Source organism: Melanotaenia boesemani, chromosome 4 (assembly GCF_017639745.1).
Source record: "Melanotaenia boesemani isolate fMelBoe1 chromosome 4, fMelBoe1.pri, whole genome shotgun sequence".
In the NCBI taxonomy this organism is placed as follows: Eukaryota; Metazoa; Chordata; class Actinopteri; order Atheriniformes; family Melanotaeniidae; genus Melanotaenia; species Melanotaenia boesemani.
The window spans coordinates 19,481,627-19,497,897 of record NC_055685.1 but is presented as its reverse complement, the minus strand read 5'-3'; the positions used below and the strand labels follow the sequence as shown (position 1 = coordinate 19,497,897).

The following is a 16,271-nucleotide window of genomic DNA, read 5'->3' as shown; positions in this document are numbered from 1 at the left end:
CTTCCAAATGTACAAGTACATCCTAATTCTAGACATGGCATGAATTTAAAATGCCCACCTTAAGAAAATAATAACAAAGAATGTCAGTGAAAAGTTCAAGGAATAAATTAAAAATTAGTTTTGGTTTTCCACTTATCACCACCGCCACTGATCATTCATTGTGGGTTATAGCACCTCCAAGTGGAATAAAGAATGAAGATCACATTGCAACATACAGAATAGAATAAATTTTATTGTCATTTCGTTGCTGCTGTCAATGAAATTACAAAACCCTCAGAGTTGACAGAGAGTCCTGGATTATTTTGCTAGCCTTCTGGAGGCAGCAGGAATGGTGCAGCCTCATTATGTGATGAAGATGCTGGGACAAGATATTGATTTACTCACTGGGTTATTCTCAAAAAAAAAAAAAAAAAACTGTGTTGATATGAATAATCATTTTTTTGTATTTGCACAAACATCATCCCAATCACACAAGAAATTTCTGAGGATGAGAAATAATCACAAAAAAACTTTGTATTTAGCTTCCAAAGTCACACTCCTAAAACATTATGCAGAGAGAGCTTTTAGTCGTCTTTATTATTTTTTAATCCATCAAATGACCACGGAAGTTAGGTTAACTTGGCATGAAATAGCTCATGAAAATTACAACCCACTGGTAACCTAGTCTAATGCAACATGCATCTGCATTCTGTTGCTCTACTGATTCTAGTCTTTAGTTACCAAAGACATGACCAAAAGGTTTTTCATATCGTCAAAATTCTGCATAAGAAAAAAAATGACATATATTCAAAATTACCAGTTATAAAGACAACATGTTCAATATATTCAGCAGATACCGTACACTAAGAGAAATATTTTTAAATCTATTTCTTGTAACATTTCTTTGTTTCATTCCTCTTAACTTAATAACATGTAGAGAGATAGGAAATGCTCATCTTGATATTTGCAGCAGTTGGTGGGTGGGCAGAAACTCTTTCACATTTCTCCAACAAAATGTTAGGAAACAAGTTTCCTGGGGGGGGGGGGGGGGGGGGGTAAAAATAAGGCACTTGCAGAAGACCATTTTGTCATATCATACAAGGAGTTGTGAAATTATATATTTTTTTCCTTCCTTTTTAGAATAAGATCTATTTCAACACATATGACTCTTGATGGAGAGGATACTTTGCTTGACATTTGATGCTACTGAACATCCAAACCTTGAGGTTGTACATGCCGCTAGTTGGGATTATTTTAATGTATTTTAATGTAGGCTGCTGGCTGATATTTTTGCACAATTTTGGCTTTACTGCTATTGTCAAGTACTGAAATCGACAGGTTGTGTCTGCAGCTTTACAGCAGCAGGACAGACACAGATTTATTGTAGCAGCTGGAAAGCCCAGAAAATTCCCGAAAAGGCACGTCACCGTTATTATTGCCTTGGTAGATATAGAGCAATGACAACGTTGCACTGCTTTGTTGCACTTACTCTGTAAAGTGTCCTGACATGATTGTAAAAAGTTGGTATTAACTTTAATGGAGTCTAATGTAGACAGTTGTGGAACACGTATCTTAATTCGTCAACTATCTCTTTAAGCAGAGGCAGAAGTTGATAAGGAGTAATCGATACGTCACACCTTTGATTCCAGAAAGAACGCGATTTATCCACTGAGTCCCCGTATTTGGCGGTGATATTCACTTACATCTATTTTGGTAAATGAGAGTTTTTCTGTCTAGAATGTTCTTGTGGCTGAATGCATAGTCAGAGAAATGGAACGATTATGTCAAATTGAAATCTCCCTGTAATCCAGTTAAATTTGCACACCAACGGATTATTTTTATTTGAACACACCCCCACGTCGTGCAGTAAGTGGTATGATCGGCAGAATAAAGTGCGGGTGCGCCGTTGACGGCCCCTAAAGAGAAGACGCCACGCAGATTTTACACAGAAATTGTCGAGTCACTGCCAAATACTGCAAAAATGGAGTGGAGCCCCATGGAAATCAACCCCGAGGTGGGGGGAAATAACTTATTTTGTATTGTAATGCCTCTCCAGACAGCACACTCACGTTTAATCTGTATTTGTTTGATTTCAGATGCTGAACAAGGTGGGTATCAAACGTTAGTCACAGAGAAACTGTTGGTAACCGTCGTATGAACTGTCAGGTAAGTTTCAGTGAAGCTAGATGGTTGGTGGAGCCGTTAACCCCAAACTAAAACAAAGGCGAAAATATCCCCGGGCTATCAAGCAGCGTGTCTGTGTAGTTGACTCAAGGCTGTCATTTGTCGCGAAAAGATTAATATTTCTTAAACACACAACAGCAGACAGAAAGAGCTTTTATCTCATTTAAAGAGCGATAGCATCCTCCCAAGCGTTGCCCCTCTGTGTCTGGGTTACAGGGTGTGGTCTGGCTGGACCAACGCAACGCAGCATCTTTGAACGGCCTTACAAGGCTTCTTCTATCGATTTCCAGACGCTCAGTTGTTTGGTGTCGATTCAGCTTAGCATGTTGTGTTTATTATTTACTTTCGTTGTGTCTCAGATTATGAGCAAGTTGGGCGTGGGAGAAAGCTGGCATTTCGTTGATGTGCTGGGTCTGGAGAAAGAACAACTGTCCGCCGTCCCGAAACCATGCTGTGCCTTGATGCTGCTCTTCCCCCTCACGCAACAGGTAATGGGCGGCGGTTGTGACTTCTTCCTGGATGGCTTCATTTACAGGTGGGGTGTGCCAATGAAATGGCATGTCTGAAATGGGGTGACACTGAGATGCAGGGAGGCCATGGTTAAGGAGCTACAATATTTAAGTGGATAATTTAGTTTGAGACTGGGATAGTGGAGAGGAAATGATTCAGCAAAGGCAGATTAATTTCCAGGCCTCCACGTGGTGGTATATTATTGATGACGAAAACATTCTGGAAGTGGAAGAATTTAGCTAAAATATGTTTTTGTAGAAGAATTTAATGTTTTAAAGACTTTTTAACATGTTACCTTGTGTTCTGGGAAATTTAATTTTCTAGAATAGACAATTAGAAATCCTCTGTCATTTGTTTTATAATTTATTAATTTGTTACTTCATTATTCCATAAGGGAAATATTTAATTCCATTTTACTAATCTATGAACATAGTAATGGTCTGTAAATATTTACACTGCATTACATATCACTAGAGACTGTTTTGTATGGTCATTAAGCTTTTTTTTTTTTTTTTAATTGTGCCCAAATATTTTCCTTTTTGACTGTACATTTTTGGACAATGCCTTTTCTGTGTTTATTGTAGCATGAGTCTTACAGAGCTCAGCAAGCAGACAAGGTTGGAGGAGACTCTGAGGTGTATTTCCTGAAGCAGACAGTAGTCAATTCTTGTGGCACCATTGCTCTGCTGCATGCTGTTGCCAACAACAAAGGCAAATTGACATTTGGTAAGTGTTTTAATAGATTGTGTGTGTGTGTGTTTTTTTTTTTTTTTTCCACATATGAATTGCCTCACCTGCTCACTGAGTTAACTTTGGTGTTTTCAGACAGTGGTTCTGCTTTGAAGAAATTTCTAGATGAAACTGCTGACATGTCTCCTGATGACAGAGCACAACATCTGGAGAAGAATAAGGTAAAAAAAAAAAAAAAATTTAATTGGTCAACGGCATGACCATAACTTAAGAGGGGTGGGGGCAAAATCTTTATTTCAAAAACTAGTTTTTTTGTTTTTAATCATTTTTAATATAAGGAGCATAAATATTAAAAATAAAATATAATTGAAGTAAAAAAAAAAATCTTTGACGATCACAAATATTCAGATTTTGTTGGATTATAGATGAGCTTTCTTGTAGCCACTTGGGGGCACCAAACACTGTTTAATCTGTTTCTAAACAGTTTGAAAAACAAAATGCTATTGTAATGGCCACTGCACCCTTGGGGTGTGTTTTATTATTTTTATATATTTTTTCTTCCCCCTCTCTAGGCAATATGTGAGGCTCACAATGAGGTTGCTATGCAAGGACAATGTCTGGTAAGACGTCTAATCACAATATTAACTTGTTTACGTCAGGAGTTCCATTCAATGCTTGAGCAACATGGTTTTGGTTATTAATATACAACATTGCTACCCTGCTTGTTACTATTGAAACTCTGTTGGATTATGATTACGCTGAGAAATTACTGTATTAATGACTAATTTCTGTTTTTCTGTGTTTTTCATTTTGTGTGGCTCTTACAATCTTTGGCATTTGGAAAACTGAGGCCTGTACAACGAAGAATGATTGACATACTTTTTTTTTTTTTTTTTTTTTTTTTTTTAACCTGGGTTAACTTACCCAGACATTCAGGATCTAGATGAGTGGTATGACGAAGCTGTTTATCAACTCGGTAATTCAACCTAGAGTTTTCCCATCTAGATCAGTGTGTGTGCGCTCACATAAGACGTGGAGTTTGCAGCATCTGACCAATCGCAGACATGGAGAAACCCTGCAGAGCAGCATACTTCGCCATGGAGGAGCAGACAATTATTCTTGAGAAGATATGAATAATGTAAATGCATCATCCCTGCCAAAAACAAATGTTGCTGCAGCAACAGGCAGAATCGATGCTGGCAGAAATTTGATTCTGTTAATCCGCAAATTAGTAAAATTATACAATATTTATTAATTAATCAGACAATATGAACTCAGAACAGTTCTAAGTTTTTTTTTTTTTTTTTTTTGTTGTTTTTTTTTTCCCCCCTAATTTATGAGTTAAAAAAAAAAAAGCGACCAGCACTCTGATCACTCAGATTCACTTTATTACGGCATAGACGTTTCGGGCAGAGCACTTCCCCTCTTTCCTTTTTATTTCTAACCTCTGCCAAGGCATACGTACCTTTTTTGTCTTTCTGTCTGCTTGTTAGTAACATAACTTGGTTATGGGCAGATTTTGGTAAGATTTTCAGGAAATGTCAGAAATGGAATAAGGAGCAAGTGATTACATTTTGGCTGTGATCCGTATCACCGCCTGGATCACAGAGAGAGAGAGAGAGATTTTTTTTTTTTTTTTTTTTTTTAAAGATTCTTTACTATGGGGAGATGGGTATAATTTTGCCGTTAAAGTTTCTAACTCAAAAATAATGCCCACAATCATTTACTAAAAAGATTAAATAAAGATTGCTTAATGGAGGTCAGCCTTCTTGGTGCTGTATGTTTGTGTGGTGTGAATGTGTTTGTTTAAATATTTCTGTTGCAGCAAGAGGGAAATTCATGGTTCTGCCATGTGTGACAATTATTAACCTCATTTCAGATGCAACCCTAATGGACCTAAACTGTTTTAGAAACGGGCTTTAGTTCTTCATCAAAAGAATGCATCTGTCCTTACAAACTCTTTGGGTGCTCTTCTCACAATCCGCGCACCAGTGTCAACGGGATCTCCTAAAAATGGGCTCTGATCTCTTATCCATAACATAACCAGCTCCATAGCAGGTTAGCCATTCAGTGTAAGTTATCTTGGTGACTGGCCCTGTTAAGAAGTGAACCAGCTTTGTTGTACAGAAAACCCAGGGTTAACCCTGACGTTGGGATAAGAGAAAATCCATCTTTGTCGTACAGGCCTCTGGTGTATTCAAGTAACTTGAAGTTTTGAGATGCATCTAAAACAGACAATATGTAGTCTTGCTCTCCTTTCTGTGAATGTAAACACACTTAAACTCTGAATTTTCTTTCATAGCCAGAACCTGACAAAGTCAACTTCCACTTTATTGCCTTTGTCAACGTAAATGGCCAACTTTATGAATTTGGTAAGCATGTGTCCTCACCGACATTGCTGTGAACTTTTCACATGGTAAATTCCTAACTGTTCTGTTTGTGTCAAAGATGGGAAAATGGATGGACCTGTGAACCATGGAGTTACCAAAGATGATTCCTTCATAGCGGTAAGTAAAGCTATGGTCATTCTTAAGGATTTGGTGTATACTCTATAATCTTTAATCATAGTTCTGCTGAAGAGTATAGTTTGAAAAGGGAAAGGGTAAACCATTATTTGCCAAAAAGATCAATGTTGATATGAAACATTTAGAGGGACTTTTATTTTTATTTTTTTTAAGCTAGTGTAATGTAATAAGTTAAAACTTACTAGGAAATAGTGCGTTGAGTTTGTGTGTGGGTGTTTTTTTTGGGGGGGGGGGGGTGCTTTTAACAATGAGTAAAAATATTTTTTTTTAATTAAAGGCAAAACATCACTTAGTAATTTTAAGATTACCAATTAAATACACAATAGCTTTTATTAAATTCACATCTTTAGTCCTCTCTGTGTCTCTTTAATGTAAAAACTGGCAAAGTGTTTTGCTTTGGGCTTAGATGTTGTAAGTATGAACTGTGGATAAAAGACCTTCTTTTTGTTCATCATGTCTAGGATGCCGCCAAAGTGTGCCGTGGATTCATGGAAAGGGAGCAAGGCGAAGTCCGTTTCTCTGCTGTTGCTCTTTGTCAGAGTTAATTGTTCAGCAGGACACCAAATCTCAGACACATTGTTAACCAAAATGTTCTGGAGCATTCACATGACAAACACAATCAACAGGTACCCACAGTGATCTGTGTGCACACACACATCTGCAGACGCTATGCACTACAAAGCATTCTGTTCTCAACTTGTGAACAGAGTTCTTTAACATTAGCACATGCACATACAAACCCAATCCAAGCCTTTTGTCCTGCAGTCACTAACTGATACAAGCTTGTCCAGGCTGTTCATGTGATGTCGTTCAGCTGTGAAAACAAAACAATTGTCACCTGTCATTTTGCAGTTTTTGTCTATTAGTTCATCCATGCTAAGCTCAAAATTACTTTTAAAATACTTTTTTGTGCCAACTGAGACAAAGGGCAATTTTAAGAAATCACCATATGTTTCTCTGCATGCCTTCTGTTGCTGTGTGGTTGGGTTTATACATTTCTCTCCATAGTTCAAATGTATCTGTAGGAATAATTTCACCATTGTTAAAAAAGGTTTGAATGTTTGAGTTCTTGGACATTTTGACAAATCGATTTCTGACAAACCTAAAGTTTTCATTGAGAAAACTGCCTTGATTTTTGCTTTAATTTGTTCACTTGTTTGTTCTTCTCAAAAAAAAACACTTTATTGAAAAGGTCTCTTAAGTTAACAATCCATACATGGTCAAATACATCATAAATGTGCACAAATTATACAAAACTGTAGGGACCACCATCCAGAGTGCTTTTTGTAAGTTGGGTTGTGCTGTGCAGGGTGGCTGCTACATCTTGACTGTGTTCAAACTGTTTATCTTTCTGCACTTTCAATCCTATGTTGCTGTAGTTATGTTAGTACAGCTGTGGGAATTTAATAAAGCAACCATTAAACCCATGTGTCTTTTTAAATCAGAAAAATCTTGAGTTGTGTTGGGTCATCTAATCTGTAAACTATTACCTTTGAGACTAAATTGGAGGGAATATAGTTATAGGTTTTTTGTTTGTGTTTTTTTTTTTTTTTTTTTTTTTTTTTTTAAAGGTGCCAAATTTGATTTTATATTGCATTTTGTATTTCTTGCTTTAACAAAAAACAAAACACCATGGTTTCGCAGATCTATGCTTAAGCTGACATTCTAGCCTGACTTTTTGTCACATGGGGTGATGAAATGTTTAATGTCCTCAGCTTGTGGCTCAGTCTTTCTGAGTTTTCTGCTACCCAGCCACCAAAGGCTGAAACAAGGAGAATAATGGAGTTGTAAACAGATTGGCATTGGCACAGGACCTTGCTCTGTTTGGCAAGCAGCATGCATTTCACATTATACTGACAAGAACAATAGGACTCCTCTTTCAATAATAAAGACAAAATGTGAGGTAACAGTGGTTTGTATAGATCCTATCAGATATGCAGATAAATGTTGAAATCCTTGTCTAAACTGAGACTTGATACAGCAGAGGCTTCATAGAAACATAGTAAGCGTATTAACATTTAATGTTGCCATTCTATAAAATTCTGTTTCTAAACAAACTTGGAACGTTGCGGTAATCTATTATGTGTCCCTCAAGGGTTAGGATTTGCATTATTCACATTATTTATTTACATTTATTTCCTATGGTTATTTAAATAAATTTTTCTTTTTAATCTAAAATCTTTTTGTTTTCACTAAAATAACATAAATCTATATAAAGCAGTTTTACTCAATGCTGTTGTATAACTGTACAGATCACTAAATCAAGTCAATACAGCACATTTGTATGTCTGCCTTTACAGAAAAATTAAAATATATATTAGTGTGTTTTTATGTACTATGAAAAGAGACAGGGGAAAAAAACTTTACACAAATTATTGCATTTGATTCTTGTGTCCTGGAAAATAATTTTCCAATAATTTACCAGACATCATAAACATTCCCTGTGAAAAATGCGCACAGGAGATTACACTGACAAGTTTTGAAAAAGAACAGCTCACTTTGGCATAAAAAGCACAAACATTGAATAAAAATGATTTTGTGAAGATAAACTCAATAACTTTATAAACAATATCTAAGGTCATTTAAAGTCAAACAAACATTTCCGACATTTGAACTTTTTGTTTTGAATGACCCCACCCCCTCACCCCCAACACAAACACACACGAAATAAAAAAAAACATTTAAGAATTTATACAGAATGCATGGGGGGTAGAAAACGGTAAAACCTGGTCTATCCGTTGTGGAAGAAGCACAGCACACCTTTAACAGCAGTTTGCAGCTGACCATGGGGGTTGTGACATAACCGGACATATCCTATGCTGCTGCCTCCCTCATCCCTCTCTCTCCTGTCTCTTTCCTATCTCTCTCGACATCCCCCGCAGAGATTCCTGCCTGCGCGTTCTCGCCTTTTGAAATGCGCGGCAGCGGTGAGGACAGGGGAAGATCGTCAGCCTCCCACAGTTCAGCGAGCAAGAATCGATATTTTTAGCGCCTGGTTCGTGTTGCAGCGTCGCAGTGGCAAGAAGCCTCTTCTCGGTCTCTACGCCACAGTTTGAGCAGGGCTCGCGTGGGGCACGAGAGAACTACGTGACTCTAACTGCGCATAGGGTTCTAGACAGAGGAGGAAGATAACGGACGGAGCATAGTGGGAAGAGACCACATATCATCGTCCGACTTTAGGACTTGGTTGGACGTCGTGCCCGGAGATGGCCAGCCCTACCGCATGTCGAAATTTCGCGAATGCCCCGTTACAAGAGCAAGAGCCGCCGGAGCCGAACCATCCCGAGCCAGCCTGCCTGGAGGCACAGAAATGGATTGAGGTAAGTTGAGCGGACCGTTCAGAAACACTATGGGGCACTGCTGCTGCTACAGTACACAGGGGAAGGATATGGGCCATACGGTCACAGTGACCGGACCGGGGCTATAAATACACAGCCGTTCAGCACCGGTGCATCATCACCTGTTAGGGGAACTATGCAGTGTCGGGTTACCGTATGGGGAAACGGCTCTCCTGGATGATGGAACAGCTGTATGTGTCAAAAGTTTTAAGGTATGCATGGCTGGCTCCCTGTTAAACTGAGCACCAAGGCCAGCACTGCAGGGACTTTTAACTCAGTGCTAGCAAGAAAATAAACGATAAACAATATCAGTCCACAGAGGATCCGTTGGTTTAGCATAGCCTATGATGAGAATGTTTTTACTTGCTGGGTGGAGGAACGCCTCCTTCAGGCGCAAGGGGATTCCGGTTACCATGGTTATGAAACCGGGCCAGTATTCACGCACGAGATGCCACACTGTATCAACATTTGATCGCATCGGATGAGATTATCATTCGTGGTTTGCTGCATCGCTTCCACCATCATCTGCCAGTCTAAAGCGCCTCCATCCATAAGCCTAAGTGGTGAATCATGATTTGTGTTATAACCTAATAAGCAGTAACGTGGGTCAAACCCAAACAGAACATAAATTAGGCTATTACTTAAGAATAAGAATAAAAAAACCTTTATTAGTCCCTCAGAGGCAAAATTGCTATGTTGCAACAGTACAGGTGCAGTAAGCAGAAGCCCACACATGATTTTAAACAAGAACACACACACAAATAATAGATAATAATATGTATAGTATATGGTCTGACAGGGTGAGTATGTATAGTATATAAATATGTACATAAACATGTATATAAATATGTAAACACAGTTTACATGTGTTCATTGTAAAGTCTGACAGCAGCAGGGAGGAAACACCAGCAGTATTTCTCCTTGCATATCAATGTGGAAAACAAAAAGAAAAATACACTTATGAGAATAATGTAGGATCAATAAGAACTGATGAATAGTCGGCTGGATCTACTGGTTTACCTAAAGTGGGTAGCAGAGCAATTAAGTCTCTGATGAAGATATCCCTCCCACTTACTGGTCAGGAATTCCTGGTCTGAAGATGGCCCTCAAGAACATGCAGATACTGGGGCTGAAGACCCCTCTGCTTTGATACCTGGAGGTCCAGAATATTTCAGAATTGCTCCTGCAGAGACAAAACGCCATAGGTTACCAAGCAAAATAGATCATAATTACATATTCTGACTTCATAATTGCAGCAATGTTGCACTAACACAGAAATTCATAATCTGATTTTATAGTAAACATTGTAGTTTATAGTGACGCTTTAAAACACGTACTTAGTACAAAGTTGCCACTTTTAAGAGGATTTGTAGTTAATTACACTTTTTACATGTTAGAGTAATAAAACAAAAATAAGAGAGTGATGAACACTGTTATAGTAGGAATGTCCGTGTATATTTCACAGGAGATTACAAAGTGGCCAACCTCTATCTAACTGGTTATATGGTCTTAACATAGATTTATTCTGTAGGGACAACTAACAGTCATTTGTAGTACAGTTTACATTACACTTCACTTTTATTTTATTGTCACAATAAATATTCTAATAAATGTGGCAAAGAAGGAGACTGAAACTAACTCAGCTGAGTAAGTTGTAATGCACTCAGAGCAGTAATTCATTGCCACAATATCCAAAACAATCAATAATAGTCCTAATATTTATTAGACACTTAATAAATAACTCTTGCTATTTTTAAAGCAAAGCAATAGCACAGGTCTAATTAGAGGCCTGAAAAGTAATAAATTTGATAAATTAATCATAAGTAATCCTAAAGTAATGTTAAGAGGCAGTCACCCCATTCCCAAGTGAAATGTTTATTAATCAAACAATAAAGCTGGTTTATGAGAATATAAATCCCAGTTAGCTAAATGATATTTATTCTAAGCTAACTGAGCTAGCTGGATGGACAAATTACAAACAAACTTGCTTAAAAACTCTGCGTTACACCTCTTCCCATCCCAGATCACAAACAGCTGCCTCACCGCTATGCTTTTACTGCCTTTCTTCCTCTGTTTGCTTATTTTTACGTTTTTTGCTGAGCTAAGATAACCTCCTCTTGATGCCATGATGGTGTTTTCCCTCCATATCCTCACTAACGGGAGTGATGGGTACCTGTCAATCATACCGGTCCTAAAACAAGGCTGGGTGTCAGCTTGGGTGTCCCCTATGGCTTGTGGGGCCCCATGCAGTTGCATAGTCCAAATATAGCAATAAATGGTCCTGAGTAAGAGCCCCACAACTGTAAGGCCTCACTGAAAAACCTTGAGCTCTATGGATATGGGATGCTTTTAAGAATTTTTAAATTTTATCCAACACCAGGTCAGAGTTAAATGTGAAAAACATCTCAGCCTGGTCAAAACTGGACACCAGAAAGTATACAAAAGACTTGCAAAACAACAAGTTAGCACACTAACAAAGTCTGTGTTAAACATGCTTAGCTATACTCTCCCTTGTTGATCCAACAGAAATTAAGCACCATAATGCATTTCCTTTTGTTAGTCTTATAAAACATGGCTACTGTTGGTGGCCTCTTCACTAAAGAAGCCATGCTCTGAAACCACCCAGACTGACTTAGGTTGTATTTTAATAACAGACATGTTTATAAAAGTTAAAGCACGCAAACCCGAATAGACTAAATCTAGTTAAAAAAGTAGTGATTGCTTCATCTTTGCCAAGATGTTGGTTTTCAGAAATGTTTCTAAACCTGCTAATTCTAGTGAGAATTCCCTGGACAGGCCACTCCCTCACAGTTGTGCAGAAATGTTTCGTAGTTTATTAAAGTGCATAGGATTTATACAGATAAAACAGAAATGCAATGTGGGACTAAACATGAATCCAGCCCGGTTTTGGTGGTTCGGGGAGTACCACATTGCCTCACAACAAAAAGCTTCCTAATTCTAAATCTTTAGCTTTTCTAGGTGGAGTTTTCATGGTTATAAGTGTGAGTCATCCTCAACCTTGGAAGATATACATGTCCAATTAAAATCTGAACAGAACAAAGGTGTGAGAGCAGATGTCATTCCAGTGTTAATCCTTCCGTCCTGGGTGTACTCTGTTCCACAGGTGACCAAGCTGTGCTGCAAAGAATGAAATGAGTTTATCTCATCAATGAACAGTTACAACTGGTCAATACAAGCTTTATTATTGAGATTCATATTTATCCTTGAGGGATGATGATGATGATGATGACAGTTTTAGGAGAATTTGAGGTATTGTACTGATACTTAACACATTTCACAATGTTGACTGGTCTTTTCATGTCACAAGCCATCACAAAAAGATGTTATGTCTACTTAATGTTTAAATGCTAAAACTGTTAATTTGGCTTTGATAGTGACCATACATAAAAAAAACAGCAATTGCACATACAGTACTGCATTTGACTTTGGTGTTAATCCTTTTTTTTTCCATTTTAAAATGTTAGGTGATCACAAAACTTTTTTTTTTTTTTTTTTTTTTTTTTAAGAAAAAGTCAACACAAGTATCCACACAAGTCTGGAATAAACAGAGTGATGATATAGAACTGAAGATATATTTTCGTTCCAATATAAGCAACAAAGAACCTGATAAGGTATTAACCTTCATTCATTTGGGATGCTTTCTCTTAATAATCTTCATCATAGCATGCCTCCTTCCAAAGATGTTTCGTCCTTAGTTTTTCTTTCTCAAGAGTTCCTCCTTTTTTATATGCAGTCCATCTAATGTGACTTGCAAATTTCACTACACACATCTTATTTACAAACAGTGTTACATAATGGTGTCTTTCCCAAACTTATACAAGATGTTTCTTTCATGTAAAATCAAGTAAATAGTTTTAGTTAAAAATAATTTTTGGACAGTGTACTCAAATATCTTCTTTTCTTAAAAACTAATAACACTAATTTTTAAACAAATCCAAAGCTGATTTCAATACTTCCTCTTTAACCACAAATTAATCTTATCCTTAAAAAATATTATACTTCCTGGGAACAGTTGTATTCCACATGAAGAACAGCTTCAAGGCTTACAATACTTTGCCAGTTTTTGACTGTCGGTCATGAACCGATTTCAGTCTGCACTAAAATTGTACCAATGTGTTCCATCAATAGTGAACACTGTCTGGTTTGTGGTAATGCTGACCTCTAATGCTTAATCTCCCCCCTGTGTCTTTGCTTTGTCGTCTTCCTGACTCCTAATTCCTTAGTTATTTTCAGTCTGACCAGGCTGGCTCTATTTCTAGTGGTGTATTTATATGCTCTCAAATGGGGAGACATTTCAGGGTTAACTAAGCTGCCATGTGCTCCATGCATGTTTCTCAGTTTATTTGTCATGTTTGTAAAGAATGCAAAGTGTATGTACACTCACACATGACAGTCAGCAATGTATGACTTGTACACACCCTGGTTGGATGACATTGATCTCTATGGAAACATAACACCGGCAGGCTCTCAGGTGTCACTGTTTCCAGGGGGCAGTAAAGCAACAGGCTGTACATCATCATATGACCTGTGCAGGAAATTAGTCTGCCACAGACAAAACTTCTCTGTTTATAGATGAGACAAGGCTGGAGCAGACTGTCTCAAAGCTGATGTGCGGCTTCAGGGTGCCTTTAAAGTGACATTTAGCAGGTTGAAGTTAAGCTGGCATAGAGAAACATAAAGTTAGTTTTTGTGACAGCACTTAACCTCTGCTTTTACTGACATACAACACATGGTAGAAATCAGTCGGACACATAGATATAAATGCAAGAATGTGTGTGACCGAATAAGAGTGTGTGTGTGTGCCAGATGTCACAGCTGTCCTAGGTGGATTAATTCCTCTAGGCTCAGACAGCCAGCTGTGTCTGCACAAGAGAGAGAGAGTGTGAGAGCTAGGACTTAGGGATTTTTCATGCATCAAGGGCTCAATGAAAGAATGCGAAACAATGACGACACAAATGTGCTGTTGGCAAAAACGTCTTTCGTAGCTCAGTGATATTTGATACCTGCATTTAGACTTAAACTGAGTTAAAACTGAGTCTGTTACAGTGACTCTAAACTGCGTTAAATATGTGGTACACTCAACTACACTACATTTTAGGTTGCAAAGTACCCATTGCAAAGTTATACCACTTTTAAACATTTCTGGTTGGGATGGGAGCTGAACATGGTGGTTCAGCCTGACAATTATTTGTGCAGCTCCGTCCCCGACCCCTCAGACTTTGTGGCTTCTTAAAATTAATAAAACAGTTGTTTCCCAAAACACAGTGACACTTACTTCTCTATAAAGTTATTTTGTTTCTGAAAACTTGAAAAATGGAAAAATTGAGAAAATAATATGTGGTATACTCCCTTGAAACCTGAGCTTTAGTTTAGCTTGTGCTATAGATTTTTTTATATGTGCGTATATATGCTGCTAAAATACAGAAAATATCAGTTCTAAGTTTAGTCTCTATGAAAACATTTTAAATGTATAGGTTAAATTGTGAATAAATATAATATATCTACTAAATCTTTGCAGTTGCAGTGTACACATGGTGTTTTATCTGCTTGGCATGTCCGCTTGCCGCACCTCCTCTAGTGCACTTTGGGTCATCTGCAGGATCCTCAGCTGACCCAATCAAGAAAATGTAACACATAGCACTATACCGTGTCATGGAAAAATGTAAGAATTGTTTTTCAATTACACAAAAACAAAAAGTACTTCTAAAACATTATCTTGTGTTAATATTAACTGTAAATAGATGAGGAGTATGGTGTTTAGCTCTCGTTAATTACTCCAATCCAGATTAATCCATAATTAATTTGGATTATGACAAAATTGCTTTGTCTTTCTTTTTTTCCCCATTTTTTTCTCTTGTGTCCTTTTTTTTAAATGCATTTTTAGAAGCTGACCACTAAAATAGAGCACATGCTGCAGATGGATAATTTTAGTTTATTAAATTACTGATAAAAATCAGCTAATTTAATTAAACTGATTAAACTAAATCTTATCAAGGCTGTTGCATCCACATTTTGTCTGCTCACTCATGTAGATCTATTGCACAGATTGACTACACATTATCATTTATCTTGGGAAATCTAACCACAAGTAAACACCTTTAAACATATCAACTCACACCTTACATTAGAATGCATCTTCTCATCATTCTTTGAAGGTAACTTGAGTTTGGATCTTTCTTCCACACTCTATGCTGATCTACACGTGACCAACATCAGCTCTGTTTGCAGAGACCAAGTGTCGGGGTCCTGAATTGTTACTGAAGGGATCTAGATCAAGGCAGCTCGACTCCCTCTCAGTACATCCCTGGTGCATTCATACCTGCACATTTTCCCCTTCAGCTCTGTTTTTAGCCACCCACCCTTTCCTTCTGAAGGTAAATTAAAGGCTACTTTTGCTTACTTCTGATGCAACCCTGCCCCTACACACACACACATACCCATATACCCATAAAAAGTTTGTATGACTGTCTTTGCAAGGATCCATAACAACTAAATGCCTAACCCAAACCCATAAAGCTAAGTCTTAACTTAAAAGTAATGATAAAGTAATGACCAGTCAAAATATCATATGCCAGAAATGGCCTCACTCTAAAACTCAGTTTGGTACTCCTCCAATGTTTCATGGATTCCAGGTCTTTGAAACATTTACAGCATGATCATGCATAATTTATTCACAGAAGAGAGTTCTATATTGAGGTGAGAGAAGGACTACTGTTTGTGTTTTGTGTGTAGGTATGTGTCTACAGCATGCAGGACACAGACAGGGGGCAAGGGGTGGAGTTGGTTAACAAATAGATGTGTGCAGAACTGAAACTGCAATTTAAAATGGCAATGAATGACCATGTTTTTTATGCTGAAAGTCATGAAAGCTTAAAGAGAAAGAAAAAGTATTGTCATGTAAGTGTGGTATAGGAAAGACAGTGTTTCTCTAAAGCAATGTCGACTGCAAAAACTAAGCCAAAACGCTTGGAGGGGGAGGTGGGGTATGTTAGTGCCAGTAACAGTAATTTGAGTTGAGATGATC

The 16,271-nt window shown here is 37.7% G+C and overlaps 2 protein-coding genes across 5 annotated transcripts in view; both read left to right on the top strand.

Moving 5' to 3' along the window:
* The first annotated feature begins 1,835 nt into the window (after positions 1-1,835).
* Positions 1,836-7,046, top strand: uchl1 (ubiquitin carboxyl-terminal esterase L1 (ubiquitin thiolesterase)). 2 transcript variants are annotated; one of them, XM_041983923.1, is made up of 9 exons: positions 1,836-1,993; positions 2,076-2,087; positions 2,523-2,651; positions 3,258-3,399; positions 3,499-3,584; positions 3,936-3,983; positions 5,666-5,735; positions 5,812-5,870; positions 6,350-7,046. In XM_041983923.1, exons 1-9 carry the CDS (start codon positions 1,961-1,963, stop codon positions 6,431-6,433), a joined length of 663 nt encoding a protein of 220 aa, XP_041839857.1. In that variant the 5' UTR covers positions 1,836-1,960; the 3' UTR covers positions 6,434-7,046. The 2 variants fall into 2 exon arrangements, with proteins under 2 accessions (XP_041839857.1, XP_041839858.1); XM_041983924.1 differs by lacking the exon at positions 1,836-1,993 and having other exon boundaries at positions 2,076-2,145.
* Positions 7,047-8,770: 1,724 nt separating this feature from the next.
* The window catches only part of LOC121638165 (LIM and calponin homology domains-containing protein 1-like), a 29,685-nt gene continuing 22,184 nt past the window's right edge, over positions 8,771-16,271 (top strand). For all 3 annotated transcript variants that reach the window (XM_041982723.1, XM_041982724.1, XM_041982722.1), the window contains exon 1: positions 8,771-9,208. In XM_041982723.1, the coding sequence (XP_041838657.1) occupies positions 9,095-9,208 (114 nt within the window). In that variant the 5' untranslated portion in view covers positions 8,771-9,094. The remainder of the gene's footprint in view (positions 9,209-16,271) is intronic.

What these genes read in the sequence shown, in the direction of transcription:
- uchl1 (XM_041983923.1), top strand. Translation starts at nt 1,961, where the DNA reads ATGGAGTGGAGCCCCATGGAAATCAACCCCGAG. An exon ending in TCTTCCCCCTCACGCAACAG is followed by an intron (nt 2,652 to 3,257) that starts GTAATGGGCGGC and finishes TGTTTATTGTAG; the next exon opens with CATGAGTCTTACAGAGCTCA. An exon ending in AAGATGATTCCTTCATAGCG is followed by an intron (nt 5,871 to 6,349) that starts GTAAGTAAAGCT and finishes CATCATGTCTAG; the next exon opens with GATGCCGCCAAAGTGTGCCG.